The following is a 24,330-nucleotide window of genomic DNA, read 5'->3' as shown; positions in this document are numbered from 1 at the left end:
TTAAAAAATTTTCTAATCAAAATTCAATTGAATTAAATTTATTTACACCATTAAAAGCAAACCCTTCAAATCGACCATTAAAATTATAATTCTGCAACCCTTTGAATATTAGGTTAATATTATCAAAAGATTTAAAATTTAATTTTTAGAGATTTCAGGTGGTGTAAATTATGTTCGATGGTGCCGATCGTCGATTTGGAAACTTGATCCATCATCGAAAAATAAACCAGTAGCAATGAAGCCAATTTACTACCGATACTATTTTAGCTCAACTATCTCTCTCTCTCTCTCTCTCTCTCTCTCTCTCTCTCTCTCTCTCTCTATATATATATGTATATGTACTAGGGCGGCTATATATATTTTTATGAGTATAGATCTTTTCGTACTCATCAGTTGTTTTTGATGATGGTGCTTCCAAATTGATAATCTATACCATTATATATGATCTAGAGTATTTGAAATTTTTAGAAAATAAATTTCGTAATTTTTTAAAATCAAAATAAAGTCCCTCAAGCGAGTATAAAATGAACGGCCAAAATTAAACGGCCTCTTAAATATAAAGGATCGGATTCTTCAATTTAAGATCAAAGTTATTGATTTCTATTTAGATAGTGAACAGAATTTTCTATTAAAATTTAACCAATGCCAATTTTTTTACACCATTAAATTAGCAAGTATCTCATACCGATTGTTAAAAATTATCAAATTTAAAATATTTGATCGTAAGGTAAATGATATAAAAAAATTATGAAATTTGATTTCTAGAAATTTTAAATATTCTAAATTATGTTTTATGGTATGAATCGTTGATTCGAAATTTCTATCATTAAAAACGATTTACGGTATGAAGTGTGCTCGTACAATTATAAGAGTATAGTAGCGGACTCTCTCTCTCTCTCTTCTGTTTCTAATTGTTTTATTGGACTCATAATGGGCGAGTAGGGCTACTTATTATCTTATGAGTAATAGGAGCTCTTCGTACTCATAAGTTGTTTTCGTAATGAGCTTTCGACATCGACGATCATCCCATTTAAGCATGATCATAAAGTATTTGAATAATTTCTAAAATAATAAAAAGTTTTATTAAGCGGGCATAAATGATATTTGGTTAAAATCGAACGAACTTCAAAAAATGGTAGATAGGATCGATTTATCAATATAAGATTGGAGTTTAGTGATTTTTTAATCTAGATATGTGAACTAGAATTTTCTTATCCAAAATTCAACTTTATTTTAAGTCTTTTTTTAACACTATTAAAGCATAGCAAAGTTATATCCTTACGGCCGTTAAAATTTATCAGTTTTGGACATTTTTGATCGCAAGGTATAATGATATCGAAAATTATAAAATTTGATTCTAAAAGTTTAAATGGTTTTAAATAATGTTTAATAATATGGATCGTTGCATTCAGGCAAGCATCTATTCATCGAAAAACTAGCTTATGAGTACTGAGAGCGATCTGTTTCATAATGAGTATAGTATCGGGGACTTGCCAATAATTGCATAATAGAAAATCTCACTTGTATATAATTATATTTGTCCATCAAAATAGTTGCGAGAATATATGAGCAAATTTTATTGCTTTATATATATATTGGTTGGAAATTACTTCCAACATAGAAGATAAGAATATCTTTTCAGTGATAGAGGTGTGATTAGGGTTATTAATATTCAATTAAACAGTTGAATTCTGTTGCATTGTAATCCAATATATAGAAAATTTTGACATTAAAATCAGCATGCGTAAATAAATAATAATAATATTATTGTAGTATTATATATGTACATCGTCAAATGACTGCTAAAAGCAAAGATAAACATTATATATATAAAAGATAGGGAAATTTTCAAAAACCCCCTGTTGTTCTAATAGTTTTGACTTTGCCCGCCACTGTGGTGTTTAAAAGTTATTAAATGCCTTGTGGTTTCGTTTTATCTTTTCGATAGCTTTTTTGTTATATTTCATTAAATTTGATATAAAAAACTTCAGATTTAACCCCATCTAGATTTATCAATATTCACTTTAGTACCTTTAATTTATAACTTTATTACTGCATTTAAGAAAAAAATAATAAATTAATAAAAAAGATAGAGAAAAAGAAACCACAAATGGGAGCATTGATACATATTTAAACGCACAGGGGGGCAAAGTGAGATAATACGAAACCACAGGGTGGTTTTTTGAGTTTTCCCAAAAGATGAATGTGGATCGAATATATGTTATATATGCTAGATGACTGATGCACTACAAGTGGGTACTATAACTAGAGGGGAGGAAATTAAGATTCCGTAGCATCCATACAAAAAAACATGTAACAAACGCAAGGAGAGATGCTCCTGTTTCATTTAATTGTTTCACGGGAGTTTGCATTGCCGGTGCGTGTGTAATATATTAATTGCATTGCACGTGAGATTGGCGGGAATGGTGGGTTTGGGATTGCAGGAAGAAACTATTGCCTGCAACGAAATGTGTATATATATATATATATATATATATATATATAAGAACCACAGCTCCAACATTCTAAGATAAAAATCTTAATATTAAAATCTAACTCATTGTATTTGTCTCAAAAGGGCCTGCATATCAAAAGTCATGAAAGTTGGGACGTTCAAATTTTTTTTTAATAAATTAAACAGTGGCCTTTCTCAGTCTAAATAGTTCTATATATAATACATAATAAGACTAAAATTTTTAATCTGAACTATAGTATTTTGGGCGGTGAATAGACTCAAGATGTTTAAAGATTAAGCGTGTTAGGATTAGAATAGTCGTGACCCCATGAAAAATAAGGATGTCACATCTGGCGTATTGAGAAAATAACTTTTCAAACTATATATACGGCTCATTAAATGGTGAAAAATAAGATTGGATCTTTTATATTGAAATACCTGTGACAAAAGCACACGCAATAATTTCTCCTTGGAGAGGCATCTGGTGCAGGTATCCTATGCCCTTCTCTTTTGTTCTGTTACTTTCCTAGGGTTGCGGATTCTCTTCTGCACTTTTTTTTTTTTTTTTTTTTTTTTTTTGGCCTCTCTAGCTCTTTCTTCTATTATACGAAAATTTAAAATTTTAAGTTTTGAGTTTATTTTATTTGTACTTAATATTTATTAATATTTAATTTTTTTATTTATTTTTTTTGGGAAAGAAAATTCAATGAAATTTTTTCTGTTCCAATATTTTCATCTAATGGGAGAGAATATGAGTCGAATATTTTCTAACGTTTAATTTCTTCATTGCTATATATTTCCTTCCCAGTTCATATAGAGATATATTAAAAAGATATAGAAAGAATTTTTTTTTTCATTTTTTCTTAATTTTTCACTGCTTTTCTTATTCTCTTTATTTATTGAGTGTTGAATAAATTTCCGTCAACTTCTATTACGGTTATGCTCGTAGGAGAGTAATTTCAGTATCTTAAGATGGTGTTTTCAGTAATCCCACACGAAGGACAGAAATACGGTTTAAGTTAATACTACGCATGCTTTTCGGATAAATCAATTTTTTTGAACTTTAGTGCTTATCTGTAAGTTCGAATTTATATTTTATTACTAAATTAGTTAGGTAATTTAATAATAATCAAATTTTCGGTGTAATTTTTATAAGGCACTATTAATTTCTATTCTCTTGGGGCTTCGTTTGGTTCGGATGTAAGAACTGTCTATTTCAGAGATAGATATATGTTCAGATATAAGTTTGGAATAAATCAATTTTGTTTGGATGAAAATTGAGTTATTTTCGGAAACAAGAAAATTAATGTTTGGATAGATAAGATAGAATAAGAAAAATAGTAAGTAGTTATAAATAGAAAATAATAATATTGCACCTTATATTATATTTAAATTTAAATTTTTAAATTTTATATTTAAATTTTTAAATTTTATATTTAAATTTTTAATTTCAAAATCTTAAAATTTAAATTTAAATTTAAAATCTCAATTTCAAAAATTCAAAGTTCTAAATGTCAAATTTAAGATTAAATTTAAATTTAAAAATCTAAAATATCAAATTTTAAATTTTAAAAAATTAAAATTTTAAAATTTTAATTTTAAAATTATAAATCATAAATTTTTAAAATTTAAAATTTAAAATTTAAAATTTAAAATTTTCAAAATATTAAATTGGGATGAGATTAGCTAATCCTCTACCAATTCTGGGGGGACAGGAATAAGATTGTTAACCTCACCGCTAACTGGTTATCTTAATAATTTTCATCCCAAAAAATTGTATTTGGGGAAACGAGTGGGCTAACTCCTTATACCCCTATTTCCCAACCAAACGCCTGCCAAGAATTTTTTGACACAAAAGTTGAAATATATATTTTCTTTTTTATTGAAGAGGGTGCACTTAAGAAATCATTGCACAACAAGTGCACAGCGCACCATACCTTTGAACACTATCACTGTAGTGTCAAAATCAAAATTTTACTTTATTTACTTTATGAGAAATGCTCTACGACATTTGAATTATTAAACATCATAAGTTTGCACCTCTAATCTGCTACATGCACAGTGTAAGACCCACTGATGCGATTAGAGGTGAGTATAGCCTTGGACATTGAGGCATTAAATTTATTTTGGGGTATTAGTGGTCGGGGGACCATTTTGGGGAAGGAAATGTAGTAGTTTCTCTTTTTGAGGCTGTGTTTGGTTCGAATATAAGTAAAAAATATTTATTATAAGTATAAGTTCAGATATAAACATGAATTAGATCAATTTTGTGTCTTGATGAAAATTAGGTTTTTCCTAGGAATAAGGTAAATAGTGTTCAGATGATTAGATTAGAACAAGGGGAATAAGAGTTATAATTATAAATTAAAATTATTTTATCTAATTATGTCGTATCCCTATCTGGTACTGTAGGCATAGAAATAGGGATCTCTCTGTCAGTCGTCTGCTGCAGTAATAAATCCTCTAACCTCTTCATCCTGTCCTCCTGTCGGCGCGCAGCATCCATCTGTTGTCGCGCTGCCGATGTCTGCTGTGTCACTAGCTCAGTCAACACTGCGAGCTGATCCCGCAACTCCCGGACCTCACTGGACTTGGAGGTAACAGAGGTCTCTACCTCCTCCACATCAGCTTCCTCAGCCGCCCCAGCGGTTCTCGAACGAGTCAAAGGCATCTTAAGCTGCAGCACAAAACAAACATGGGTTAATAAAAACTTATACTATTGAATCCCCACTTCTGACATAAACCAGCTAATCAAGCGAAAGTAATGGAATGTAACATATACTAACTTCCGATGTCACGTTGTCCGCCGCCAACGTGGCCCTCTGCAAAGTTTAGTAATTGCACATTCCGATCAAACTTCTACCATTCAGAGTTTAGAAATTACCCAATCAAAATACTTTCGCTAACCAAAACCTCAACTAGACCTCGTCTCTCACGAGCCTAATTTTATAGTCCAACCAGCCTAAGGTTTGCTAGGTCTACTAAGACTCAACCCTAGGCTCTGATACCACTATAATCTGTCACGCCCGGTTACCAGCAGAAGCATATCCGGTACGTGCACAGACCCGCCATACACCTGCAGTATATAAGGCGTCTACAAGAAACAAGTCGATAGGAGGAACATAGCAAAATCCTATCCTGATATCAGAGCAAAGTATAAGTCTATAATACTATCAACAGAGGAACAAAGGGTAACCAATCCAAAAATTCCACATCATAAGGAAATATAAAAAAAAAACTATAATATCTGGTTCCACAACTCATATACATCATAGGCTACTCAAAATATAAGTACACTGGTAGTCTCTCTATACACAGGGACATCACCCTCGGCCGTAGCCCGAGTAGCAAGGTGATCAATTAGCAAGCCCCTAGCAGTGTCTAGCTAGACGCGACTCCCTTGCCACGATCCCTAGCCTCTCCTGACGATGGCTCTGTAAAAACAACGATAAAAAGGGCGTGAGAACTATAAACAATAGTTCCCAGTGGGTAAGCCGCCAGCCTCGGCGAATTACACCACTAGGCTCATGATGTACTGAATGAAAGTTAAAGCAGTAATTGCATGATATATATATATATAATGCTAACAAATAATGAGCATGTAATCAACGTGTGATCATTTTCTACAGTAATGAACCATTTGCATAATAAAGATATAGCAACAACTGTAAGCATGAACATCAACATGAACATAAGCACAAGTGTGTAAGTAACTACTGTACACTATAACCGGTAATCATTCATTACTGTCAATTATTATTTAAAACTTTCATTTCATTCACAAGGACCTACACCAAGTAGTCCGGCTTGCACCGCGCCTAATGGCCCCGTGGTAGTATACACTCCCCACGGCAATCCACTTCGGCACCCAATCCCGCACGGGCGAGCAACTGTCGCGTAGGCCAACTCCGGAGTGCCGGCTTGTAAGGAGCGGCCCTCACAAGTATGTGCGAATGAGCACAATGGCAAGCAAGCATAGTCCAAAGTCCAATGTGTCTCAATCATCATGTTTTAACTTGCAATGTTCTCACTCTTGATCCTTTGATCGGAATTTCAATATAATAACCATGACAATAGCTAGTATCCACTAGATTAATAAGCACATGAAAGTAATGCTAATTCATATATGGCATTAGAACTTTCTACTATCAAGATACTATCAAAACAGTCACTAGTAATGTCATTGTTGTCTCCTTTACAAAAGCATAATTAATATGTTCATTAGTTACTCAACTGAACTAAACATAAACATAAATATGAGCATAAATACAATTATGCATGAGTTCTCTCTACTTCATAGAGGTTCTATTTCCATTATGTCAAACATTATAGCAAAGATGTTCCAAATCCTTTAGCAACCACATAGTGACAATAACACACGACTATATCAATTCTATAGTAACATATAGAACATAGGGGAGCTTCACTTGCTCTGGTTAGGTCAAACCCACCAATTACTAGGCTCAAATCAACCCAACGAAGCCCCGAAAATCAGCTCTACTAGGTCTCAACCCTGTTGGAAACAAAACATCGAAACCGTATCAAAATTACAACCGAAATGTCCAATTTCGGCACACTTTGCACTTAGAGTAAAGTAGTAACTTAAATCCCTGTTTTAAGTTACATTCATACCTCAAATGCAACCTCCAAGAGTCCTCACAAGTCAGCTGAAGATGATCCAAGGCTCGATCGCAATCTCGCTGCGAACAACGTCCAAATGGCATAATAATGCTTGTATACGTGTTAAAATAGCTGAAATCTAGTGATTTGAGTTTTCTAACTGAAATTTCAACTTACCCTTAGTTTAACCACCTTCCAAACTAATCCCCCAGGTCACAAAATTAGCTCAACGTGGTTCGCAAACCTGCTGCGAAGGAACAATTCCAAACTGCATCAATTACTCGATTAAACTTCATATATTTCCAAAATTAGGTCAAAACTCATTAGTTATCTTTATTAAGATTTAAAGTAACCTTTCTCTGAGCTAGAGTGGTTAATTCATAGCTAAATAACCCTTCTTTACTGCTGAAAACAAGCTCTAATTCAGTTGGAAGCAAGAAAATCCAAACGACTCAAAATCCGATACAAAACCGCAAACTAGAGAGAAATCAAATTAATTACCTTTCTACAGCTGAGATTCAGCTTCTCTGAGAATAAAACTCGCAAAAATTCAGTGAAACACCTCCTCCCCACGTTCCAAGAGCATCCTTCAAGTCTCCAAGTCAGCAAACATCAAGCGGGACGCGCAATCGACGCGAATCGGCGACTTTCACGTAGAGAGAGAAAAACCCTAGAGAGAGAAAGAGGGAGAAGGTGGGAGAAGCTTTCTCTGAACTCCAGCAAGCTTATCTGAACATCAGGGGTCGAGCAGGGAGCTTGTAGATAAGCTTGGGTAGTGAAATGACCAAACTCTCCCTGCTGCCACGCAGCTGCTGCTTGCTGTACCGGTACAACGTAATGCCTGTACCGGTACACAATGCAAAAATGGCCCAATTCGTAGGAGCAATGCACTTTCTTATCTCCGACAATCCGATCACTCTCAAACTTATTCATAAACATCTTTAAACCCCTTTAGAATATGTAGGAAGGTTCCGCATATCATTCCACACACTCGAACTCCGCAAATTGCAAAAGTTCAGTGTATTACAAATTAATTACATAAAAATATTATTTAAAAATAATTTAATAAATTAATAAATTTATTAGCTATGAATGTTGTATAAGATAATAAAAATATATTTATTATAAATATAAAAATAATTTAACTTTTTAATTAGTTAGTAAATTATTTTAGCTAGATAACTAGTAAAAAAAAATTAATTAGATTAATAAAAATATGGGGAAACTTCAAATACCCCCCGTAGTTTCGCACTTTCTTACTTAATTAGTATCCTATGGTTTAAAGTGTATCAAATTAGTATCCTGTGGTTTCGCACTTTCTCACTTTAGTACCCTGTGATTTCAAGTGTATCAAGTTAGTACCCTGTGGTTTCGCACTTTCTCACTTTAGTACTATGTGGTTTAATATTTCGTTAAATTATATACCCCGAAATGGATAATAAAAAGAGAAAATTGAAACCGAAGGGTACTTACTTGATACAAAATTGAAATCACATGGTACTAACTTGATACACTTGAAATCATAGGGTATTAAATTAAGAAAGTGCAAAACCACAGGGTACTAACTTGATAAACTTTAAACCACAGAGTACTAAAGTGAGAAAGTGCGAAATCACAGGGATGGTATTTGAAGTTTTCCCTAAAAATATTAATTATTGCTCAATATAAATATTAGTTTATGGATAAATACATTAAGTTATTAATAATTAATTATAAATAATAAATTAATTAATTATTTTAATATTTAAGCAATAAATAATAATTTAAATATATTAATTATATTAATTAATAATTAAATATCATAATTAAAATAAAATTTAGACTTTAATTAACCTCGTTTCTATCTGGGAACAAGCTTGTTCTAGAAAAAGGGTAGAACAGTAGTTCCAGCCTTATACCAGTTTATTCCAAAAATTCAAAAACTACTGTTATCGAGTACCAAACGCAGCATTTGGGAACGAAAGGGGCAACAAGAGCTTATCCGCCGCTTGTTTCCCAACCAAACGCAGCCGGGAATAAATTTGTAGTCTTGAAACAGCTCTTCCAGGCCCCTAACTGAAACAAGCTTATTTTCAATTGAGAATAAGCTTAATTAAAGCCTAACTCTAATTTTAATTATGGTATTGAATTATTAGTTAATCTAATTAATATATTTAGTTATTATCTATTAGGGTATGTTCGGTTGGCCGAAAGTGAAGCACCGAAAGTGACACTTTTGAAAAGTGACATCTTATCAGTTTTTTGATTTGTGAAAATAAATATAAAGGTCACTTTATAAAAGTCTATGAAAGTGGAGAGCTTTGATAAGAGATTATATTTAGTCTTAACTTTAATCTTTGAATTTATTTTTAATGTTAAATTTCATCTTAAATTTGGATTAATGTCATGATCACATTATGGATTTTATTTGTAAATTTAAATTCAACATAAAATTCTTAAATTCAAATTTGTGACTTTATATTTTAAATTTTAAATTTTAAATTTTATTTTTATTTAAATTTAAAATGTAGAATTTAAATTTGAATTTTCATCAAATTATTTTTAGCTAAGAATTTCAATTTGAATTTTTTATTTGAATTGTTCCAACTATAAATTCAAATTATTGATTGAAATTTGAATTTAAAATTTAAATTGTACATTGAAATTCAAATTCAAATTCCAATGTATTACTTAAATTTAATTTCAAAAATGAATTTCAATTTGAACTTCGAATTCGAATTATGAATTCAAATGTTCAGTTGGAATTGTAATTTAAATTTAAATTTAAATTATTAATTCGAATTGTGCATTCATATGAAATTTAACATCAAATTATAAATTCAAATTTGAAAATATATTTTAATTTCTGTATTGAATTTATTTTAAAGTTTAATTTTAGTTATGAGTTATCCGAATTATCTCCGAAGCTGTACCTATTTCCGTAATAAGGAATTTCCGTTTATTCATGAGTCAAACTATGCCTCAAAGGTTATACCAAAAGAGACATGTAAACTCTAGAGTGGTGGGCCCCACAAACAAGAAACCAATTGTTTCATTACCTGTATATATATTTTGATGACACTATGTAGGCACAAATGAAAAATAATTATCAGAATCTGAACTGTGAATCATTTATAAAAGGTGTTTCTTAATTACTAGTGTAGTGGCCCGCGCGATGCGGCGGATAGATAGTGTTGTTGTAAAAGATTTTCTTTATCAGATAGACAATAGTAAAAAAAAATAAAAAATGTCTCATAAGTTTTCAAGAAAAATAAGTGACACATCCTAACATTGCATAAATTCTTAAATAAAGAAAGCAACTCAATCAGCTTATATACAATAGGCAAAAGAAGGAAGAAGCAGAAAAAAAATTAAAGCACTTAAAGCTAAAATAAAACAAAAACAGCTGTAATTCATCAATTTTAAACAATTAAAAATCTGATATACTTGAAAACTTTTAAAGATCAAATATAATGAACTTATATATGACTTGGAAGTAAAAAGTAATAGTAATAGTAGCATGACATTTTTTCTCATTCCTCGCGACATAGAAACTGCACCATAGTAATAAGAGTAGCAACCATTTCAAGTATAAAGTAGTGTATGATTTTTTTTTTTTCTTTTTTTCCTAGAGGAGAGATGGGGACGGTGGCGTTGGGGGTGGCAATGGCGTGCACGGCGGCGGATGTGATGGTGCAGCACCGGATGCAGAGTGGGTAGCGGTGAGTGAGGGCGATGGCGATGGTGAGGGAGTCCGAGGAGCAGTGTGCCACGCCTATGGGGAATCTACGGCAGATTACGAATGCTATGACTATGGAGATGCATTCGGAGCTCACCACCGAGGGCAGGAGCAAGCTCAAGATGCTCATCAACTGCAATGGTAACTTCCAACCTTAACTAACAGTTTAGTTTTTGCAACAAATTTTTTCCACCCAGTTAGATACAGTAGCATTAAAAAGGAGTGTTTGAACTTTGTCGACTTTCTTAATATCGCCTGTAACACAACTCATTAATAATGAATTAGTGAATCGAGATGACTTAATACATTATTATTTTGGCCAACACCTAATAGTAATATAAAAATTTAAAGGTCTGACATTCAAATAAAGACACAAATCACAAACTTAATACTAACCATTTAAAAAACAAAAGAAAAAGAAAGAAAGAAAAAGTAGAACTTAAGATTTGCAATAATTGCTAGTGTTTGGCATAAAGCCGGCCTGTTTACAATGCATTTGTAGTTCAATAATAAGGAAAAAAAGAAATAGCTAGTCGGGCCATAGGTCTAAGATGTCCAAGGATTCAAACAAACTAAATAAGAGTAGCATTAGAAAGTAGATACAATATATTTTTGAATATAGAATTGTCTCTTAGCATAATTCAAATATCAAATGATCTGAATGTATCACATGAAAATAAATCAATCAAAGATAACTGATAGATGAAAGCAAAATATAGAATTGTAAGTATAGTGGTAAAGTGTTGTGATGCTCAGACGGACGAATACGCCAATGTACTCTTATCAAATTTGTTTAAATTGTTGGAAATCTTAAAAGCGTAACCAAGAAACCAACAATAGAATTAATTTATAAACAAAAAGCGAAGTGGGAAATGTTGAAGTACATATAGCCGCTAAATATGTCGCATCAGAGTACCGTATCTATCATTATCATTATTTAAAATGAATCAATTTAGGAAGAAACATATAAGAAAATAAAGCTAAGAGAAGGTAAACTACACGTAAAATATTTGAGAATACAAAAAAAAAAGGAGAATTCATGATGTTATTGTTGTTAAAAAAAAAGTATGCAGCAACAAATTTACTTCATAGGTAGATGAATCAGACCAAAAAAAAATAGAAGCTCAGATAAATATATTTTTATAGGCAATTTTGCACAATGTAAAACGGTCTTCCTTATTGCCAATTGAAAGTTTTCAATCATTAGTAGGTGCAAGAGTTGCCCGTAGGCCGTCAAACTTGACCCATTATTTATTTTGCTATCATCATAGCTTATTTTTCTACATGTACTTATTAATTGTAAATTCTTACACTTGTGGAGTTTTAAGATACATATAGTTGTTCAGCTGTAAATTACCTTATTTGACTTGTTTTTTACTTTGTTAGCAAAGCTTACAAAGTCAAACATGGCCACTGACAAATCAACATATTACATATCTATATATGAATGTACATACGAACTAAAAGAGGCAATAAATTAGCACAATATATATCAATAGATATCGATAAATCTCTATGAGTTTTCAATAAGTAAGCCACATAGAGTAAGTGCTAGTGGAGCACCAGTGATGTAGGTTTCATTATATAACTTGGTACTATCAGAGACGGCATCAACCATTAGCATTAGTAATGATGTAAGGAAGAGAAATAGAGGGCAATGTGATAGAGAGGCAAGTAATGGTACTGCTGTTAATTCTCAGAGAATGTAAGAGATACTTCTTAATGCTGCCCAATGCAATACGGAAGCAGAATATGAAGAATAATCCACAAAGCTAAAGTGTAGGATATATGAGCTCAGATATTACCTTCTGTATCATCAGTAATATACAAAGCAAAATATTTTGTTGCTTTTCTTACTTGATACTTTCCAAAGAATAACTGCAAGAGTTGCCATAAGACCGTTAAACTTGTCTTGCGCTTCATTAATTTTGAAAGATTGGTAATTTACTTTTTGTATCATCATCGGCCATCGTGCAAGAACTTTTTAAAAATTGTCAGAACCACAAAAATCAAATTTGTACATGAAAAAAATCCATAAATTTTTAAGTATTGTANTATTATCATTGGTTAATGAAGAAATATTTAATGAAAAGAAGACTCATAGACTATCACCTTAAAAAGTTCAAAATTAGTAAGATAAAATTTGTGGATACTCTTAAAAAATAAAAAATACAAAATTAAAAAAATATATGAAATTTAAAAACTTGTATAATGTTGAGCATATTATAAAGATTTGATAGATATTAAAAACAGAGGGTTGGATTTGGCATTTCATCAAATAGATTAAGGGCAAGAACAAACATTAAAATTAGCAAGATGAACTTCCTAATAAATCCAACAAAAATAGTGAAATGAAAATATCTAAATAGCAGAGTGTACTATAATATAGGACAACAAAAATAGTAAATTACACCAAGCTCTTAGTAGACATTGAAATAGGATGAACACTGACAAAATTAGATAAATCAAAGTAGTACTGTATCAAAATGTCAAAACAAATCTAATTAGTAGAAACAATGGATTCTCATAAAAGAAACTTGTTCGTATAAAAATATTAGAAAGAAAAAGATAATAAATAATCACACTTTCCATCCAACAGATATAAATAGCTATTAAAAATGAACCAAATAATAGAAAATTAAAAAGATGTAAATATTTTTGTTGGTATTTGATAGAAAATGTGAAAGAAGACTTAAACTGACATTTGATCAAACAACTGAAGGGCGATGGCCAACTTGGAGGCAAAGGCTGAAGATAGATAAGCTTCACAAAGCTTTAAAGCAATGGTGACAAAGTGCGTTCGAGATAGGCTGCTATAGCTATAGGAGGTGGAGAAAGAAGAGTAGCAACAACAAAATATGAATGATGAAAAAAAGTAAAAGAAAAGAAACTAAATCCCACCCGATCAGAATATACCTCACAAATCTAAGCATTCTCTGCAAATCTTTGATCTAAGGGGTTACACTTCCGACGATTGGATCGTCTTCACCTCCCGTAGCTGACCATGCAACAGATTGTTGCAGGATCCACCATAGCCTCCTTACCTACAGATTTGAAGCCGAAGTCGAAGCCGAAAGATCGACAGGTTCTGCGAATATGGTAGCAAAACCCTTCGGATTCAACATATTTTGAAAACCGATGCGGTGAAGGGGAATGAAGCGTCGGAAATGAAAGCGACAGGGAGGGAAGAAGGATAGACTTCACACCAAACCCTATTTTCTGTCTAGAAACAATGGGTTTTCTGTCTAGAAACGGTGAACACCAGGAGTCGGAGCGACACCCCGCAGGGGTAATGAACCAATTTACATTAATTACATTAGTTTACATTAAATCGGTGAGAAAGAAACATATGGGTCACATGATTTATGTTGACAGATAGGTCCCACAGCCCAAGAGTTAAGAAAATTCTGCCACGTGGACAAAAAATACGGGGATTAATATAAGTTAATAGATGTGTTGTGTAGGGCCCACGACGAATCTGTGGTGGGCCACGACGAATCTAGATACAATCTATGTGTTGTGTAGGGCCCGCGACGAATCTGTGGACCATCTTTTCACTCAATGCGTGTTTATTAAGTATATCATGGTGATGGGACTCGAGGATGTGCGCACGGAGGAACTGGGTAACGACGTACTTGTAGTTTGGGATAAGTGGATGCGAAAGGCAACGATGCGAGGTAGGAGTAATGGACTTTCCGAATTGGTCGCATGCTGGTGGACAATTTGGAAGGTCAGGAACAACCTTATCTTTATTAATCAAAAGTTCGACCCTGTTTTAGCAGTCGAGAGGCTTAAGATTCTCCTATCTTCGTGGAAAGATTTGCTTTGATCCTTTTTTTTTTTTTTTTTTTTTTTTTTTATGGAGGCCTTCGTTGCCTCATCTCTGTAGCCAAATTCATCCATTTAATGAATGAAGCAGGTAGCGTGCTACCTATTCTAAAAAAAAAGGTGTTTCTTACGAAAAATCTGCTAGTTTTGCCTTGTTGTAAAGATGGGCCATATTTTTCATCTTTTCAGATTAAGTTAAATAAAAATAAAAATAATAAATAATAAATAATAAATAAAAGAAAGTGCAATTTCTTCTAAAATAGTAAAATCCAAGTGCAAATCATGCAATACAGGTGCAACTTTAAACAGATTGTGCAACATTTTTATAAATAGTACAATATTTATGTAAATAGTATAATAAAAACATATTCCTTAAATTATGCAATATTTTTTTCTTTTTTAATATTTTCTTCTTTCTTGTTTTCTCGGTGATTTTCTTCCTTTCTTTCTCTACTTCTTCATTCTTGTTGCATGGGTCCTTGTGTGAAGCAAGGATCATAGCCGGAGCTTCTCTACTCTTGGGCCTCGCTCTCCTCTATCTGTAGCGCTGCTCACCGCAGATCGGCGGCTTCCAAGGACCATATGAAGTGCCTCTTCTCGGAGGCCACCGATCTGTGGCGAGCAGCGCTACACATAGAGGAGAGCGAGGCCCAAGACGGTGCTATCATGTCTCGAGCCCACAGTAGAAATTCCCCGGTGACGTGTCAAGACCCACCGCACGGACAAATTTTTCTATCGGCATGAAGTGTTTGCAAAATATGTACATTGCTTTCCACAAAGGAAAACAGTAATATATATACATGGCATTGCATTGGTGGGCATCTTAATTATGAGCATAAATAGAAAAGTTGATACTAATTTAAACCATCATCCACCCAAAATTAAATAAGATATACAATTACTTCCTTTTCCAAGTAGATACATATACATAACTCCTTGTACATCATGTATAGTTTACTCCAAAATGCAACCATAAATATCACATTATGTTTTTCGAAAACAGCTATCTTGCTTGCTCTACAAGGGTGCATTAGTCATAAATGATTGAGGTAACAACTAGTTATGGCGTGACTCTTTTACCTTGATCACGCTTGCATACCTCTCCGTCAACTGTTGGACCTACATCTAAAAAACCACATAAACCACAAGGGTGAAAAGTTATTTTCAGTGGGTACGGCCATCGAGAGTGGTTTTTCGCCCACACTAGGTCCAAACGAGGAATAATAGTAAAGAAAATGGTACTAACAAAGCTGCAATTATATACAACAACTGATAAATGAGAATTATTCAAGTAATAGAATACACTACACTTTATGCCTCAACAAGAAAATACAGGGTACTTCTCTAGGTTCAACTTATCAAACTATGCATCAAGTGTTATCACCTTACATTACCCCATCTTTGAGGACTGCACCATCGGCTTGTCAATTACGTGTCCAACTTGGTCACTATACGATCGATACAACTTACTAAGTCTATGCTTACATTATTTACATGATGTCACCAGAGACTTAATGTGTCAAGTCCATAAGAGGCAACCTGTGCTCCATATCCAATCCTACTTGAGACCGCCCTTGCAGCCTGGTCTCATATTATTATTATTATTTTTTTGAGGAAACAGGGATATACTCTATTTATAAAGAGGAGGGAAGGTTACAACTGCGTCAGTACAGAGACAGCTATTGCCCTGGTATAAAGCGAACGTAGAAGCGACAAAGTTGGACAAAACACAAAGGTACAGAAAGGTACAGCACAACAAAACAAAGGATAAAGAAAAGAGTCGAAAGCGACAATCAAAAACGCCTCAGTCAGAACCGTCAGGCTTGTAACGCAGCTCGCCACAGATTGATGAGGCTCAAAACTGTTCGTACAGTTTCGTCGGCACCGGTAGAGCGGGCATCGAATATGCGCCTATTTCGCTCCTTCCACAGTTCCCAGCATGCCGTTGCAAAACAGAGATCGAACACCTTATTGTGCCGCCACTACAACAATATAGATGTACACCAGCAGTCAAAACTGCTGGAAAAGATTACAAAGACCGCTGGTAATATTTGCTCCAGCAGTTCTAAAAGTACTGGTAAAAGTGTAAGTGACCATTACTATATCCTTGCTGGTATTATCCTTTCCCAGCATTTTTATTAACCATAAGATAATCTCTAGCAACATTTTTTAAACTGTCGCTAAAACTACTAAAAAAACACTGGCGTAAAGTATATGTACCGACAGTTTTTGACCGTTGGCAATTTAAAACTAAAATGAAAAAAAAATACTAATATCAACAAATTACAATACGTCTTTTTCATTTGATATTAATTGTAAAACCAACAAATCTATAAAATCCGAAAAAAATGAGAGTCACATTACTAAATTGTAATAGAAAAGTCTATAACAAAACAGTAAAAATATTTGTAACAAAACTATAAGATGGTACAATCATGATCTATAACAATGACAAAATGCAACAAAATAATTTTTTATGTTCTAATAGAAATCAATGCAATAGAAAATTTATTTGAATTCCAAATGTTAGAAAGTTAAGAAAAAGAATAGTGAAAAGCTCCAACTACATGTTCTTGAAATGCGAATATCAAATCCCGCTTGTTGCTTCAATCTGAAACAAGAAAAATTGAAACATATAAGCTACAGAAGCTCATTCCAACAGGAAATCTATCATAAGTACCATATAGTAAAAAATAGAAGTATCGAAAATTAAATTTTATCTATTAAAAGATCTGCTACTCAACAAGCTTACTACTATAGAAGAATTCAAGAATCTAACTGAATAAAACAGGTTAGCGGTGTTCTATTTCAAATAGAATAGCGGATAACTCTTTCAAGAGTTCAGCAGCACCTAGTGGTCTACTGTCTTTCCATTTTCAAGTGTTAGGTAAATTGTACCTGAGACAAATTAAAACAACTAACTGTACCTTACTACTTGACTGATCAATAGGTTCAGTTAAGGTTCAAGTGTTCCAACTATCATATGTATTTACTGATAAGGAACATAGCATCAAATTTGACCTTTTTTCAAAAAATTAATCTGCAGCAGGGAAAACCTCTGTTTTCCCATAATTTTATCGCCTGGATTTTGTTGTTTATCAGTATTAATAATTAGAGCTTGGATCAAATGATGATATTAAATTATATTAGGATGTTTACGCCATAATATTCACCAACTTCTTAAGTTTAGGTGGGAAAGGGGCTTTGATTGGCCACGACAGAGACTGACCTCAAGCTATGGGATTATGACAGTTATTAGCTTATATTAATCAAAGTTCCAGAATGATGCTTAAGATCTTCGGAGTTAGCTAAACCAGGTCCAATTAGGTTTCAAACTCAGGCATAAAAACTTAATCAATATACGGCAAAAGATGGCATATTGAAGTAGAGAACTCACACTGATTCACAAAACCAACAAAAGCATAGCTCTCACAATTGATGGCGACACAACATTAAGGACAATTTGGAAAGAGGACCAAAGAAGGGATAAAGACAATACTCGGTTAGATCTTATACTTCAAGATGTTGAATTCTAACTGAATAGTGAAAAGATGAAGTTTAGTTGATGCAGATGACTTTTGCATCAACTAAATTTTTAATTTTTCTGGAAAAATTTGGTCCAAACTTGAGTATCTAGACTTTACTAAGTGAAAATTTAAGCTAGTAGGAAATTGCCAAAGTCTTCATTGTAACAACTATAAAGTGCCAACAAATCTTACAATATAAAAATCTCAATGAAATTGTATAAAAACTAATTCATGTAATCAATTTTAAACAACTCCAACCTGTGAGGAGGTACATCTTTTAGCACAAGAGAACCAACAGCAATCATAGCGCCTTCACCTACAACAATATATTACCAAGAATTGTTGCACCAGCCCAGATAAGAGCAAATTTGCAGAATGGTTACATACATTCATGTATAAAAACCATTATTTATTTACAATACTTACCGCAGACTAAATTAACCCAATCAACCAACAACAAGATAGTTTGGACTGATTCCATTACACAACAAGTGATCACGCACAACTACTTTGTTCCAACTATAGGAATTCGTACATTTCAAACATGGTCATGAAACCACTCCATTTTCGCATGCACTTTTAGAAGCAAAATCGAGAAAATTATTTACTCCTTCAAAGAATTCATATGTCCATCTATTTTTTTTGATCCAACTCTTATCCATTATAATAGAGCGTCAAAAATTTATATCTGCATGTCAAGGAAAAAAATTAGTACAATCAAAAAGCAGTATGTAACTAAAACCTTATAGAATATACTAAAATAACCATATAACTTCTTTTTGAACTATTAGAAGAAAAACCCTAATGAATTATTTAAATATTAATAAGGGAGTTCCACAAAAGCTCTAGTTAATTAAAGAAGATAGGTTGATTATGATGGGCTAGATTTGTTTTTGAGTGAAATTGGGCTAAGAAGATTTGGATCCTATGTGCTAAACTGGGCTTTAGGCTAAATGTTCTTTCTTAGGCCATGAACTGGGCTGTATGTGACTTGGATTTTATTTTGGGCTGAAATGGGTTGGATTTATTTTATATGTGGATTGGATTGGGTTGGGTTTTATTTGTAGACTAAACATTAGCGAAAATATAACAAACAATTGCAATGTTATTCTAATACCTGCCACTTGGATTGCAACAGAGGAATGAAATGTAGAAGCAAAAGCAATAGAAGAAAGTAACCAACCATAGCAAAAGAAGAAAATGAAGGGCCCCCACCCATATAAGAACTAGTTGTGAACAAACATTTCAAAGCCTAAGCAAAAACGGGATTATTTTACATATTCATCATCAAAAAAACTCAAACTAAATATACACACACACACACACATGAGAATAAACCCTACAAATGAACACTAACAGAAAGAGTACTTTGGTTTAATTTAACTACATTCTAAATGTCATTTCAGCTATGAATTTGCCAATTTTTTCCACATGATGGCTCACTATTTGGGAATGCTTGGTTAAAATGTACACAAACCGCCTCAAAATTTTTTGTGTATTCTAAAGTGAAAAAAAAAGAGTAAGTTACATAGTGATCATTTGTTTAATTTAACTATTCTAAATGTCGAATTTGCCAATTTTTAACTATTATAATAATCTAATTAATGGAGCGAACTCAAATACGGAGATCAATTTAGAAAAAGTTGAGAAATGTCATTCCTTAAAATTCATTTCTTAAAATAACAATGTAGGGCCTGTTTCATAATGGCATTTAGTTGAGGGGTCGTCGATTAATTTTTAACTTTGTAAATTCCATTCCTTTCTCTTTCGTGAAAGTTGGACACACTGTCCTGGAAACTTCGAAAGAAAGAGAGTTTCTTTCCTTCGTTTTTAAATTAAGAGTAGAGTTGAATCAGGATTTTTAAATTACGAGAGTAAACCTAAAACATAATCAAATTATACAATTACAATATGCAATTAAATAACAAAATGCCTCCATAAAAATCAAATCAAAAGGAATCAACTTCAAATAAACATAAAACATAATTACATACCACGTGCTACATCGGGCGGTCAGTGGGTTGGACTCTAGGAGACAATATGGTCAGCTCATAATTATATTAGCATGTTGCTTATAAAAAATTGTCTGCATTAGGGCTTATTATTAATTAATTTTTAAGTAATATATTATCAGAATAAGATATTTCGAGTTTCGACTTCTAAGTTCGAATCCTATCACACTCCTATTTTTATTTAATTTTTTTATTTAATTCAAATCTACATCTTAAACTATTAAAAATGTCTTGAGTCCAAATATTAGTAAAATTTTTTAACATAATTTAATTTTTTCGAGACAAAATAATTATTTCTTATTATTTTACAGGACTGAACATGTTATCCGGCTCCCTCTTATGATCTCTCCTCCTAACAAAATAAAACTATAGTTTCAGAAAAAATTAGAAAAAGTAAGCACAGTAAAAGTGATTTTTAATAAATTGTTGAACAATTAATAAAACAAAATGCAAATAACTCAAATTATACAATTAAGAGAGTAAACCTAAAACATAATCAAATTATACAATTACAATATGCAATTAAACAACAAAATGCCTTCATAAAAATCAAATCACAAGGAATCAACTTCAAATAATTGAAAAAATGTGAAATATTGTGATTGGAAAACTCACGCTATAGAATCAGCTGAAATCGGTGAAACCCTTTCTTAGAGAACTTGATTGAGGTCGATTTAGCAGCAAATCGCCCAAAATTTTTGGGTTAATCGTTCTAAGAAGACTAATTTCTGCGTAGATCCGAAAATATCCGAAAATCGCCCCGAAATCGCCCAATCTCTCGAAGCTCGCGGTGGAGAAGCACAGATTTGCAAAAAAAAAAAAAAAAAAAAGGGAAAGGGAGAGAGAGAGAGAGAGCGTGGAGAAGCTCCGATTTGAAAAAAAAAAGAAAAAGGGAAAGGGAGAGAGAGAGAGAGAGAGAGAGAGATGGAGAGCTCAGATCTAATTAATTAGAATCTTCATATGGAGGTCCATGGCTTTTCAAACTCAATATTGGCCCAATTTTTGGCCCAATTGATAAAATAAACTAATAAAATAGAGCCCAATATAATTTATACAATTAAAAATTATTACCACTATATCAGTGGTTTACTAAATGTTACAGAAAAAAATAAAAAATGCCGGTATAATATAGTTTGAGCAGCAGTTAGCTTAACCGCTGGCTAAAAAACTGTTGGAACAAACCTTATTTGTTGTAGTGTGCCCACTCACAGATTTTCTTGCTTGGTTCCATCGAGCAGTCAAATTCCCTGATAAAGAAGCAATCGGTTGTGGGTTGATCGAGATATTATGAAGCAGGTGAGCCCATACATCCGTCGCGTAGCGGCAAGAAAAAAGGATGTGTTCGAGATCTTCACCTTTCTTCGAGCAAAGAGATCACATGGACGGACCATGCCAGCCCCTTTTAGCTAAGAAGTCATCGGTCAACATTCTGTTTCTCGCAGCGAGCCATAGAAAGACTTTAACTCTAAGTGGAACTTTGATTCTCCAAAGAAATAGAAGGCTACCATCATTTACCCCATCAAAACTATGGAAATCATAGGCGCCTTGTACCTCAAACTGACCATTGACATGCCAACGCCAAATAGTTGAGTCCTCAGTATGGTCCAGGGTGATAGTCTGGATCAGCGATTTTAGTCGCGGTAGCTCCTCCCATTGCCCCTGGAGGCAATTCGAAGGTTGGAAACCCAGAGTGTCCAAATGAGCGAAGCGCCGCATCCAGTTGTAGACCGAGAGGCCCTTGTGTGACGAGATGGTATAAAGGTTAGGGAATAGACTCCGAATAGTGTACGGATCCGACCACCTAGCATGCCAGAAAGACGTAGCTTTCTCGTTGCCCACTATAAAAGAAGTGGACGCATGAAAGGGTGCAGCCATATTACAAAAGCCTCTCTAGATTGGGCAGCACCTAGCAGATGTGGTGTCGCGAATAGGTGGCAGCCTGTGCTTGTAATGTTTCTGCATAAGGAGTCTAACCCAAGGTAGGTTGGGCGAGTTGTAAAAAATCCATTGTCCCTTCATCAGAAGTGCTGAATTCATCGCTTGGAGGTTTCGGATGCCCAGCCCTCCCTATTTTTTAGGGCGGCACACTTGCCCCAAATTAACCAGGCAGTGAAATCCATTGTGCAACTTTTTCCCTCTCCAGAAAAAGTGGCGACGAATTTTGTCGATGGAGTTTAAAACCCAAGCTGGTAGTCTAAACAACGAGCAGAGATAGGAAGGTATGGTCGAGAGCACCGAATTGAGGAGGACGAGTCGGCCCCCCCGTGAGAGGGAAAGACCTTTCCACCTTGCTAAGCAGTTATCGACCGTCTCGATTAGAGGCAAGTAATCAGATCTGCAGAACCTCTTTGGGGAGAGAGGCAACCCCAAGTAGTTGAGAGGAAAACTTTTAACACAACACCCAAATGAGTTAGCTAAGGCGGCAGCTTGATTAACCAGCAAGTTGATCGGGGTGAGAGAGCTTTTAGAGTAGTTAATTTTGAGACCTGAGTACGCCGCGAACGAGTCGAGGATGAGCTTGATAGTAGCCGCAGACCTAAGAGAGCCATCGAAGAAGATGAGAAGATCGTCTGCGAATTGAAGGGTTTGGATCCTAACCTGGCCGATTCCAAGATCAGGTAGCAGCTGGGATGTGGCGGCCCTCTGGAGCATTCTGGACAAAACGTCAACGCATAGGATGAAGAGTAGAGGAGAAAGCGGATCTCCCTGTCGAAGCCTACATTTGCAGGAGAAGCTATTGCCTGGAGTACCATTTAAAATCACAGACGTGTTAGCAGAGCGAAGTAGAGCTTGAATCCAAGAGATCCAGAGTGGACCAAACCCTCGCGCCTGGAGAAGGTCAACGAGGAAGCACCAATTGATGTTATCAAAAGCCCTCTCGAAATCAATCTTCAAGAGTGCAGCTGAGAGCTTAGAGGTGTGAAGGTGGTGGACGAGGATGTGGGCGGTGCAGAAATTATCGGTAATGCGACGACCCTTAATAAAAGCTGCTTGATGAGGATTGATCAGAACATCCATAAGGCACGAAGCTAAAACCTTAGATATGAGTTTCGCTATGCTATGTACGAGGCTAATAGGTCAGAAGTCCTTGGCCGATAAAGCCTCTTTTTTCTTCAGAATAAGGCATAACCAGCTGGAGTTTAACTCGTTAGCAGAGTATAAGCTGTTGAAAACAGCCATAATGTCGAGCTTGAGGAGATTCCAGAACCGCTGGTAGAAAATCATAGGGAGCCCATCGGGGCCAGGCGCCTTCTCCGGCGCACAAGAAAATAAAGCTTTCCTCACCTCTAAAAGAGAAAACGGTGCCTGGAGGCTCGAGAGATCAAGGAGTTCATCCCTATAAATCTCTCGAAGATTAATAGTCGCGGAGGATGCATGTTCCATACCTAGCTGATCGGAGACAAAGGAGAAGAGATGGTTGGCAATGGGCTGAGGCGATGAAAGCATAGAGGATCCATCTGAGAGTCGAGAGATGAAGTTTCAGTTCCTACGACCGTTGGCCTTGAGGTGAAAGAATCTAGTATTAGCGTCTCCTACTTTGAGCCATTGGACTCTCGATCTTTGCTTCCACTTCAACTCGTCCTGTAGGTAGAGTTCTTCGTACCGAACCTTTAGTCTCGGTCTCAAGCAGCGTTCAAAGGTCGTAAGAATCCTTCCTTCTTCCGCCTTGTCGAGCTAGTTGATCCAGAGGAAGCAACGAGTAGCTTGTTGTCGAATCTTCGAAAAGAGGCCTGTGCTCTAGGACCGAAGGGCAGATTGAACAGAGTTAATTTTCAAAGAGAATTGGCGAACAGGATCCGTACCAGGTTGAATAGAGTTCCACGCCCTGGAGATCACATCATTGACAGCTTGGTAGCGTAGTCAAAAGGTCTCGAATCTGAATATGTTGGCAGCAGGGATAAAAGAGTAGGCCGATAGGACGAGAGGCGTATGATCAGAACGAGGTCACGGGAGAGCACGAAGGGTGGAGCGGGGAAAAGCAAGAAGCCAGTCGGAGGAAACAAAAGCGCGATCCAGTCTTTCCAATGTTGGGGCGCACCTGCCATTGGTCCAGGTGAAAGATTTGTTCAAAATCGGCAAATCAACCAACCCTAACTCATGCACTACCTCCCTGAATTTAAGAATATCAGAAATACTAGTGGTGGGTCCAGTCTTATCGTTAGCGGAGAG

At 34.5% G+C, this 24,330-nt stretch overlaps 1 protein-coding gene and 1 long non-coding RNA gene across 2 annotated transcripts; one reads left to right on the top strand and one right to left on the bottom strand.

Annotated features, from left to right (window-relative positions):
- Positions 10,790–14,622, top strand: LOC109719281. The gene is made up of 2 exons (XM_020245856.1): positions 10,790–10,934; positions 14,258–14,622. The coding sequence occupies exons 1-2, from the start codon at positions 10,790–10,792 to the stop codon at positions 14,620–14,622; spliced, it is 510 nt and encodes a 169-aa protein (XP_020101445.1).
- LOC109719155 lies at positions 15,905–21,006 on the bottom strand. The gene is made up of 3 exons (XR_002218626.1): positions 20,776–21,006; positions 18,407–18,836; positions 15,905–17,232 (listed from the first exon to the last, which is right to left on the bottom strand). It is a non-coding gene; the product is annotated as an uncharacterized LOC109719155 (long non-coding RNA).

The sequence above is a fragment of the Ananas comosus genome, linkage group 13, assembly GCF_001540865.1.
Source record: "Ananas comosus cultivar F153 linkage group 13, ASM154086v1, whole genome shotgun sequence".
NCBI classification, from domain to species: domain Eukaryota; kingdom Viridiplantae; phylum Streptophyta; class Magnoliopsida; order Poales; family Bromeliaceae; genus Ananas; species Ananas comosus.
The sequence above is the reverse complement of the archived record's forward strand: the minus strand, read 5'-3'. Positions and strand labels throughout refer to the sequence as shown.

Coding starts and splice junctions, on each gene's coding strand:
- LOC109719281 (XM_020245856.1), top strand. CDS start 10,790: ATGGCGATGGTGAGGGAGTCCGAGGAGCAGTGTGCCACGCCTATGGGG. Junction 10,935..14,257: donor GATGCTCATCAACTGCAATG/GTAACTTCCAAC, acceptor TGTGTTGTGTAG/GGCCCACGACGAATCTGTGG.